Source organism: Microtus pennsylvanicus, chromosome 22 (genome assembly GCF_037038515.1).
Source record: "Microtus pennsylvanicus isolate mMicPen1 chromosome 22, mMicPen1.hap1, whole genome shotgun sequence".
NCBI classification, from domain to species: domain Eukaryota; kingdom Metazoa; phylum Chordata; class Mammalia; order Rodentia; family Cricetidae; genus Microtus; species Microtus pennsylvanicus.
In genome coordinates, this window is record NC_134600.1 from 19,954,389 (window position 1) to 19,965,717 (window position 11,329).

The 11,329-nt window shown below is 38.0% G+C and overlaps 1 protein-coding gene across 4 annotated transcripts in view; it reads left to right on the top strand.

Moving 5' to 3' along the window:
* LOC142839754 (zinc finger protein 431-like) overlaps positions 1-11,329 on the top strand; it is a 40,842-nt gene that overhangs the window by 11,840 nt on the left and 17,673 nt on the right. For all 4 annotated transcript variants that reach the window (XM_075956041.1, XM_075956039.1, XM_075956040.1 and 1 more), the window contains 2 exons: positions 9,785-9,908; positions 10,106-10,166. In XM_075956041.1, the coding sequence (XP_075812156.1) occupies positions 9,785-9,908; positions 10,106-10,166 (185 nt within the window). The remainder of the gene's footprint in view (positions 1-9,784; positions 9,909-10,105; positions 10,167-11,329) is intronic.

The following is an 11,329-nucleotide window of genomic DNA, read 5'->3' on the forward strand; positions in this document are numbered from 1 at the left end:
GTTTTGTAGAAACAGCATTCACTCTGAGGACTTATAGAGACGGGATACCCCATTTGGTGAGTCTAACAACATTTATTTAGGGCTTCCCTTGGAGGGAATGCTGAGACTAAGGGAAAGTTAGATTAAGAGAAATGAAGACAGGATCATAGGTTGGACTTAGAGGATGAAAGGTCAATAGAAAGCAGCCTGAGTTTATTTCTCAGCCAGCATATATACTAAACACAGTCAAAAGGCAGATCAAAAAGCAGTACAGTCAGCTCTCCACCTTCCTGCACTGTGCTTGGAGGCAGCTCTAACTTGGGCATTATCTGATCCAGCTAAGCAGCTTCTAATCACTAACAAGGAGTGCCCCTGGCTGGCCTACACTAGCCCAAATCTTAATAGAAAAAATGGGCTCTTTGAGCTGGGAAAAATACTTTTTCTGTTGGCTAATGCAGATGTTATTCACAGCCCTCAAGGTTACTAGAAGAAGAACAGCAGGCATGCTTGGACTCAAATAGAATCTTTAAGCCTGAAATGACTCCAGATGGAAACTGAGTCACACGTGGGCTCCCACATTGGACTGGGAACTTTATAGAGCTAAGATCTAGTGGCTGGATGTTATGCTTCTCTGATCTTTCAGCTTTCAGCCCTACTAACTGACTACAGGATTTATGAATAAGATCAGTTTGCAGTACATCTAAAATCTAATTTCAATAAAAGGTTTCTTTTTAATTCCTGTTCATGATTTTGGGTCTAAATCTCTATCAAGTAACTTAAAATTAAGTTTTTGAATTCTGTATATAAATAAAAAACTATGCTCCTTTAACCGCTTTGTGCTTTACTACATATAGCACTTAAAAGGTTTTCTACATTTGAAAGACCCTCGGAGAGGACCTTCCCACCTACGAAGACCCCAGAACCAGGACACTCCAAGACCAGACCACAGGATGCAATTAGCAAGAGGTTTATTAAATAAACACAGGTACCTGTGGGCGGCAAAGTCTTTCAGAGGACTTGCGCACCTGCAGACTGGTGCAAAAGCAAATTACAGAAGCAGATACGTGGTTAGTGGTCGGTTGGAATGAGGCAAGGGGCATAAGTGGTTCTTCCTTTCCCAGTACAGATGTATGGCAACAGATATCCTGTTCCTATTTTTGGTTTTTCCTTTCCCAGCACAGATGTATGGCAACAGATATCCTGTTGTATAGATGTCCTATTTTATAGATATCCTGCTTTGCAGCCAGGTACCCTGACCTCACTCTGCATTTACATCTGTTTGTCAAAAGCCTTGCGAAATGACGTTACAGCAGCTAAGCTGGGATCTTTCATAGGGGGAATTGTTTCTTTTGTGAACTGCTGATATTCTAAGTTGGGCACATGTGCTGACTATAGGCATCCTGTTTCCCTAAGCAAACAGGATGTTCTCATGAGAGCCGGCTAGCTGCAGGTCCTGAGAGGGTCCTGAGGGTCTCAAGCGAACAGGATGTTCTCATGGGAGCAGGCCAGTTGTGGGTTCTGGGGTGGGGTGTCCAGACGGTCTTTCAGATATAGATGTAACTGTTGCTTGGTTGGCGTTTCAGTCCCAACATTGAATACTTCGCCTGGTTAGAAAAGACTCCACAGGCTTCTTATCCCTCTTTCCTAAAAATCCTTGCTAGTGGCATTTTCATACAATCTAATGAGTATTTACTGTATTGGTACCATACCAACTCCTAAATGTGCCCCAATTCCTGTAGTCTTTCCTTATTCTCCCTACATCCAAACACCCTGATCCTGATTTCTCCTGTTTCCATACCCTACTACCGCCATTCAATTCAGAAGACCTATTCTAGTGCCCCTTTCAGGGAGATCAATGTATCCCTCCCTTGATCCTTTGTTGTTAACTAACTCTCTCTGTGTCTGTGGATTGTAGCATGAATATCCTTTACTTTACAACCTATATTGATGTATAACGGAGTTCACACCATTGTCATTTGTATTGCTGGGTCTTTAGGTAGGTTGAATCCTAATTTTCAGAGAAACTGTTATACTGTTTTCCAGAGTGGTTGTACAATTTGCATTTCCACCAGCAATGGAAGAGTCTTCCCCTTACTCCCACATCCTCTCCAGCATAAGCAGTCATTGGTGTTTTTTATCTTAGCCATTCTGACAGGTGGAAGGTGGTATTGCAGAGTCATTTTGATTTGCATTTCCCTGATGGCTAAGGATGTTGAACATTTCCTTAAGTGTCTGTAGTAATAAGGAGCGGCGGGGCTGGGTCCCCAAATCCCCAGCCGCCTGGCTCGGCTAGCTTATGCCCCAAATAATTACACGGACACTGTATTCTTTTAAACACTGCTCTGGCCCATTTCTAATCATCTGTGTAGCGCCCCTAGGTGCGCTTACCGGGAAGATTCTAGCCTAAGTCCATCCTGGGTCGGAGCTGGGGCATGGTGTGCGTCTTCCCTGGAGCAGGCAGCATGGCGTCTCTCCTGCGTCTGCTCCGGAGAGCGGAGCTGTGGAGTCTGACCTCACTTCCTCTTCCTCCCAGCGTTCTGCTCTGTTTCCTCCACCCACCTAAGGGTGGGCCTATCAAATGGGCCTAGCAGCTTCTTTTATTGCTTAACCAATGAAATCAACAAATTGATATGACACTCCCCCATCACTTCCCCTTTTTCGGTTTAAACAAAAAAAAAAAAGGCTTTAACTTTAACATAGCAAAATTACATATAACAAAACAGTTATCAAGTAAAAGCTACATCAGAAACATTTATACATATAACAAAATTGACCTTAAATCTCTATCAATGCAAATTATTCATACCTATATCATTTCCCCCTTTAAATGTAAAAGAACATTTATAAACCATATTTGGGAACATGGGCGCAGTTTTTTCTCTCCAAACTGCTTCCTGCTGAATGGGGGCGTCGTTAATTAGGTCTTTCATGGTATAACCTGTGCGCTAGTTTCATCTCAGTTGGCAGTTGAGCAAAGCAATTTTCTGAAGATGTTCACAGCAACCCTTCAGGAGGACGTGGTCCATCATACCAAATCGGAATAGAAGAAATCCATAGAGTCTCATCCTCTGTGAAAACAAAAGAAGACTCTCTCCAAAGCATCATATCCTTAGACCCAAATTCTGAAATCGTAATACCCTTATATCCATTCTGGTTTAGCTTGGCAGCCCATGTAATGAAATGTCTCTTTGTACTTAGCTCCTTCACAGTCAAAAATTTTAAAGAAAACACAATGTACATAATCCAGACTCTCTGTGAATTTTCCATCTTTACGCGGCTTATTTTTATTTATATCTATAACTATCTGTACTCTGTCTCTTTAAAGACTTTACTTTTACTTTTTTCTTTTTAAACCATTAACTTTATTCTCTATATTCTTTTTCTTCTCTCTCCCAAGCCTACGTACATTCATCCAACAGTGTGACTCGTTTAGCGGTCTGAATCTGTCCTATTGTGAATCTGCAATTTTTTACTATCCAGGAGCACTTTTGATTTGCGCCTTTAAATCATTAGGCGCTTAAGAATCTAAGCTGAGACATTCCTAAGTTAACTTTTTGCTTTTTGAGCGCACATCTTTGACCAGGCTGTCTTTGAACTCTCAGAGATCCGCCTGTCTCTGCCTCCCAGGCATTGGGATTAAAGGCGTGTGCTACTACACCTTGAACTCACAGAGATCTGTTTATCTCTGCCTTCTAAGCACTGGGATTAAAGGCGTGTGCTACCACACCTTGAAGTCACAGAAGTTTGCTTTAAGAATTTTAACTTTTAGTCTGCATATATTTTCAACACACTTTAAACCATTCAGAAATTTTCTGTCTTTGAATCTCTCTTTACTGTATATCTCTCTTTTTCTGATGACAAGAGCCTTTAATTTGCCAAGCAATATCAGTAGGACTAAAGGCGTGGCTTTGCCAGCTAGATCCAGTCCATTCCTTAGCTTTCCAGCCTCATGGCTGAGGTACAGGCTGCAAGGTCCCTGCCAGCCAGCGAGCTACAACAGACAACACTCAAATCCTCTCTCGGTAGCCGGCCCTCCTGCCTCAAACAGTCAGAGTTTGCCCTGGCAGGACAGCCCAGAAAGCCGGCATTTTTAAACGGCACAGCTTTTTTCCTGCAACGGCTGAAAACCGAAAAGCATGTGTTCAGCTTTTCATCAACACTGTTTAAGTGTTTTGTGGCAGGACCTCTTAATGAGCTGCAGGGTTTTGCAGCTGAAGCTGAGTCAGGAAGCCTCTTGGGGCTACCAGGTAGGAGCGGCACTCAGCACTTTAATTCTGAGACTGAGCGTGCAGCACAGAAATTCTTTTCATCCAAGTAACATCCAAATCTGACAGGCAGAGCACTGCGCAGTCTGAAAACACGTCCCTGTATGGCGGCAGGAATCCGCCATGCTCTTCTGCCTGCCTAAGCCTGATTTTGCCTTCTGCCCAGGAGCAGGCGGGGAGCTCTGAGTCATCATCACAGTCTCAGAGCACTCTCCTTCTGATCCCAAGCGGGAACACAAACATAAAGCCAGAGTTTGCACTGGCGGCACAGCCCCAGGAAGCCACGCTTTGAAATGACACAGCGTTTTTTCTGCTGCTGTTGCCGAATCAGGAAATCTCTCTACAGCACGCCACCAACAAACAGCAAAAATCTGTGTTAAATGTTCTCTCCCTTATTTTTAAGCCTTCTCAGGTTTTTTAAGTGGGTTTAGTTAGCCACACGTCTGGGCGTCATTTGTAGTAATATGGGGCGGCAGGGTTGCGTCCCCAATACCCCAGCCGCCCGGCTCCGGATAGCTTACGCCCCGAAATAATTACACGGACACTGTATTCTTTTAAACACTGCTCTGGCCCATTTCTAATCATCTGTGTAGCGCCCCTAGGTGCGCTTACCGGGAAGATTCTAGCCTAAGTCCATCCTGGGTCGGAGCTGGGGCATGGTGTGCGTCTTCCCTGGAGCAGGCAGCATGGCGTCTCTCCTGCGTCTGCTCCGGAGAGCGGAGCTGTGGAGTCTGACCTCACTTCCTCTTCCTCCCAGCGTTCTGCTCTGTTTCCTCCACCCACCTAAGGGTGGGCCTATCAAATGGGCCTAGCAGCTTCTTTTATTGCTTAACCAATGAAATCAACAAATTGATATGACACTCCCCCATCAAGTGTCTTTTGGCCATTTGAGATTATTCTATAGAAAATTCTCTGTTTAGTTATGTACCCCATTTTTAATTGAATTATTTGAAATTTTGATGTTTAATTTCTTGAGTTCTTTATATATTTTGGAGATCAGTCCTCTATATTATATGGGATTGGAAATTTATTTTCCCATTCAATAAGCTGCCTTATTGTGTTATTGACTGTGTCCTTTGCTTTGCAGAAGCTTCTCATTTTCAGAAGGTCCCATTTATTTATTTTTCCTCTAAGACTCTGTGTTACATGTGTTATATTTAGGAAGTGGTCTCCTGTTCCATGCTTGGAAGGCTGCTTTTCAGTTTCTCTCCTATCAGTTTCAGTGTGGTCCAAGTTATATTAAGGCCTTAAATATTGTGCATGGTGATAGATAGATAGATAGATAGATAGATAGATAGATAGATAGATAGATAGATATGGATCTATTTGTATTCCTTTACATGTTGATATCCAATTATGCCATAACCATTTGTTGCAGATGCTTTCTTTTTTCATTGTATAACTTTAGCTTATTTGTCAAAAATCAGGTGTTCATAGCTGTGAGGATTAATATCTGGGTCTTTGATTCAATTCCGTCATTCAACCTGTCTGTGTTTTTGCCCATCATCTCTTCCTCAAACCTCCAAAATGAACTGTTTGCTTAATTAAAACATATGTTCCCAGCAGTCTCAATCATCTCAATGTACCATTTTAATATTGTCCCGAACAGTTTGTAGTCCAAACCTGATGTTTAGATGGTGAAACAATTACACAGTGCAGTTGAAATCTTCCTTGCGTGACTCACACTTCTTTTGGAGACCTCAAAGTCACTGTAATGCATGCTCATATTTCATTGCAAAAAACTTAATCGTTTTAATTGTCATATGCAGCCGATCTGTAAGAGGTTAAAGGATGAGTATTTGTTATGTATGCGTAGATATCAGATAGAGACTCAAACCCAAAATTAAATACAGGAAACTAGATGAAACCTTTCCCTAGAATTAGTTATTTCCCTATATGATCATTAATATTATGGCTAAAGAGATATTTGTTGTTAATTTCTCCCAAGAAATTACTATAAACTTCTTGCCAATGTTCATTTCCTATCCATAATGATTCAATTTCAACATTAGTAAAACATGCTACAATTTAACCTTGGTAAATTTTTGCTAATAGATGAAGTTTCAGTTTTCCTTTTAAAAACAACTCAGTTTTTTTCCCACATAACTTTTTAGTTTTTTAGTATGTTTATATGTTTAAAATATCGATTATAAGATAATATCTTTTCTCTGCAGTAAAATTCCTATAGGGAATGCATAGAGCATAAAATGTCTAGAATGAAGTCCAGGAGGTGGTGGCCCAAGCCTTTAATCCCAGCATGTGGGAGGCAGAGGCAGGTGGAGTTCAAGTCCAGCCTGGACTAGAAAAGGTAGTTCAAGGACACATTCCAAAGCTACAGAGAAACCTGTATTAAAAAAAAAGTCTTGAATGTAAGCAAACTCCAGATTCAAACAATCCATAAGTGCCTCCTATAATTTTATTTCTACTAAACCATTTTTTTTCTGCTTTAGATGATAATTCTCTTTGACTTGTCACCTTTTATGGTTTGGTTCTAATTACTATTTTCAATTTTTTACTCCAATAATGGGATATAGATGGTCAATGTCTTACAACAATTTCTGAAAATTATTAAGATTCCACAAATAACCTCTCCTAATTTTTAACTTTTGGGCTCAAATTTTTTTTTTTTTGGTTTTTCGAGACAGGGTTTCTCTGTAGTTTTGGAGCCTGTCCTGGAACTAGCTCTTGTAGACCAGGCTGGTTTCAAACTCACAAAGATCCGCCTGCCTCTGCCTCCCAAGTGCTGGGATTAAAGGCATGCGCCACCACCGCCCGGCTTGGGCTCAAATTTTTATAAAAGTATTTTATATGCTGAATAATTAATAGAATCACATTTTGTATATTTTCAGAAGTAATTCCCAGGGCACAAAGTTTGCTTTACTTCACCAACCATTTTCTCTAAAGTATTTACATTTGAATCAGCTATTGAAATTCCATATAATGTTGAAAACATACCTAACTTGAGTATAATTTCCAGTGTAATAAATAACAAAGTACTAATATGCAGTACTTTATATCCTAATTGGTTTATAATAATAACTTTCAAGGACTAGAAATTTTCATTACATGTTTAAGTGAGTTAAAGTAGATAAAATGGTTTGAGTAAGAATATAAAAATCATAGACAGTATGTTTTGATAAAATGTCAAGTTTATGTCAAAATGGAGCATCCATATCTATATCAGTATAAAATATAAAAATAAGTAGTTGCCTTTTTAAATTAATTTTAATGATCTACACTTTTACATCATACACATATATGCCCCTTTATTCTTTTTAGATTCAGTAATCTACACTTTTATCCTATCATTTCATTGGGTGCCTTTTGTAAGTGGATGTATATTTATGGAGATATAGAGCTGGTTTTGGAGATGGACACTGGCTCTGTCCCTCTATAAATCCAAGCATGTCATTAAAATACAAATTCAGAGTTTCTCTCTCATGTCAGGAGCATGGGACAGAAAGAAAAAAGAATTTAGAAAAATTTTCACTTTTCTACTTTTGAGTCTATTGTACATGTCATTGAATATATATGTCTGTATATGACTATAAATAATGTTTAAGTTTTCCACAATGAACAATGAATTTTCCTGCAGTAATTTTGAAGTTTCCAGGAAGAAGTTGGGGCCCCACAACAACAACTCAACCTGGTTGATACGATGGCATGATGATGATAGCGCTACTACCAGACCTGTTTTGCATACCAGCTGCTCAAGATGGTTCCAACTTGGTTAGCAGAACTGGTCCACTTTTTACAATGTTCTGGACAGACCTTATAAGAGGAAGATCAAAAAAACTTTACAAAATACTCAGAGACTATTTGCAATTATACCAGACAGTAATCTTGGAACTTAACCATCATTTTACTTTCACAGGATCCCATAGAAAGATCATTGCCCCCATGATAGCTGGAAGTAATTCTAAAAGACTTCCAACAAAGTTTGTCCTAGGGTTAGGGACATCATTTAGGGGTTGATTATAATTGGTATAGGGTTGTGGGTTATAAGAGAAATTTTATGGGCTCAGGGATTTCTTTTTTTTTCTTCTTCTTAAATTTTATTTATTTATGTATGTGTGTATGTATACAGTATTCTACCTGCATATATGCTTGCGGGCCAGAAGAGGGCACCAGATCTCATTACAGGTGGTTGTGAGCCACCATGTGGTTGCTGGGAATTGAACTCATGACCTTTGGAAGAGCAGGCAGTGCTCTTAACCACTGAGCTATCTCTCCAGTCCCAGGGATTTCTTTGAAAAAAAGGGAAAATTGGATGGAATAATAGATTAGTGTGAGTTTACATACATTAATAATAATAGTGAGTAATAGAGTGAATGCTTGTGAGTTATAATTTATAGGCAATTGCTTTGATATAGATTTTTGTATATTGATATAATGTTAAATATTGAATATTACATGCATTCATGCTTCTACCAATGGTTAAAACATTTTATATATTGATAAATATATTTATCAAATTGCAATGTACATTTCTTCCATTAATCAAGATACTTATTTATTGGTTACATTTTGAGCCCATTGTCCTCATTTGTTGTACAGTTGTTCGTTGTACAATATTCTAATATGAAGTCTTAGTCTTTAAGTTATATAGGTATTAGAATTATAGATCAATAGTCATCTATGTTTGTCATACGTATAGTTAGAATAATCAGGGTTTTTAGACACATAAAGAATATATTTTGGCCGGGCGATGGTGGCGCACGCCTTTAATCCCAGCACTCAGGAGGCAGAGGTAGGCGGATCTCTGTGAGTTCGAGACAAGCCTGGTCTATAGAGCTAGTTCCACGACAGGCTCCAAAGCCACAGAGAAACCCTATCTCGAAAAACCAAAATATATATATATATATATATATATATATATATATATATATATATATATATATATATTGCATAGATAGGTAATTTTCAGCCACTTCAAAGAGTTGTAAAATGTGAAATTTAAATAAACTAGGGTACTGTTGAAGTGAGACACGATTACTACTGGTAGCATTGTCTATTTTCCAGAGAATGTTGAGCACTGGAGACACTCAAAGCTTGTTTTCTTGTTGTCAAAACTGGCCTTTGCGCAAAGACATGCTCATGCCTCAACCTCTGACAAGATACATGGTATCCAAAAATGGATAAGCAGTTCTGTTAAATCTTGACTGGCATTCATTTCACAGACAAATATACACACCTCTGTTTGCTGAGTGTGGTGGTAAAGGCAAAATACACCAATATGCCCAGTTTGTCCATCTTTTTTTTTCCTTTCTGTAGTCATTAATTTTCTCATGCATACAATGTACTGTTGATCTTTTCTCTTTTTCTTCCCTGTGAATAGATACTGCTCTTATAAGGTGGTATCTTATACAAAGGACACAGAAATAACAGAATTGATTCTCCTTTTCAATTTCCTTCTAAAGTGACTGTCTATGTCATGGAACAAGAATGGGGAACACCAGAATCATAAAACTATACTTTCAAAGAAGTATGCATTTTATTGTCATACTTACATTGTACTCATGTATGTTATATTTTTGAAGGAAGTGACCTATGATGATGTGCACATCAACTTCACTAAGGAAGAGTGGGATTTACTGAATCCTTCCCAGAAGAATCTCTACAAAGATGTGATGCTGGAGACCTACAGGAACCTAACTACTATAGGTGAAAATGAATTTCTTTCATGTTTCAAAATGTGGATACAACTTTTCCTTGGTTTATGATTTTGTTCTATAATTTGATTTAGAGAAAGAAGAATGAGATGAATAACACAGTCACAGTTCTTAGGTGCACTTAAGATAATAAGCTAATTGTTGCACATTCTTAAATAATATAACATATATTCTGGTACTGTATTTTAGGATACATTTGGGAAGACCTTAACACTGAAGAGCATTGTCAATGTTCTAGAAGACATGCAAGGTAATTTTCTTGGGCAAGTTCATAACAATTTCCCTTGAATAGTTTGTAATGTGTTCTGGAACTTTAAAACAAAAGCAACAGTGTAAATGACCACAGCTTTAAATGTATTGATGGTTATTAAGTTCTCACAAATCGATATACCTCAATTTCATGTATGTGAATTGCATCTGTAAAGCCTTCATTTAAGAAAAAGTCTAGGTAGCAATGCCTGAACAGATATCACCATTTGATTAATAGCACCACGAGAGCTATGTTGCAGAACTGCTGCTTCATTTGCTTCTTGCTATTCATGGGAGAAAATGTATACATATTTCGGTGATGATGAGTATAGCTGCAAAACTTTCTACTAATCCAATAGCCCATGGTAAGCCTTGTATCACTCATATACTTTTTGTGCTAAGTTTAGTGAAATCAGATCAGTCAAGGGCCAAGGGGCAGTTGTCATGGAGAAACCTTAATATCTATACCACAAGTCTGTGAAAGTCGAACCTTGTGGATTCATTTTTGAAATCTTTTATACACTATTCTTTTTTCATATATATGTACATATATACATATATATGTATATATATATGATATGTCACTCTTGACACAAGTCTATGAGCATAGGAATATGGAACGATTTATCATACCTCTCCTTAAGAACAATTAAGAAGATAAACTGTAGTTCCTATGTAGAGTGTACATGTTTAATTTGATCCAAAAATACAAAGTTAATTTATTTTCTATCATCATGGTTAATACATAAATACAAACTCACATTACAACAAAAACAAACAAACATGAGTTCTAGGTCTATGCAAATACTTCTGCCTGTCTTAGTTCACTTACCAAATGTATAATAATTCACAATATAGTAAAATTATGAACGGAGTAAAGTTGGTAAAGCACTCAGTATATGCAGTTCTCTTCAAAAATGTAAAAAATATCCTAGAAAAATATAGGTATAGTTATAGATAAAAAGATAAACTATGGCACAATGGAATTTACCATCACAAATATTTTTCTAGATGTAAATGGCCCCTAATGATAGAACAAAACATGATTTTAAATAAAGCTATAAAACCTTGACATTTGGTTCCTTTTTACAATTTGAAAAAATATAAAATTTATTCATAAAGGTATGAAGTTCAACTGCATTGAATGTGGTAAAGCTTTTACAT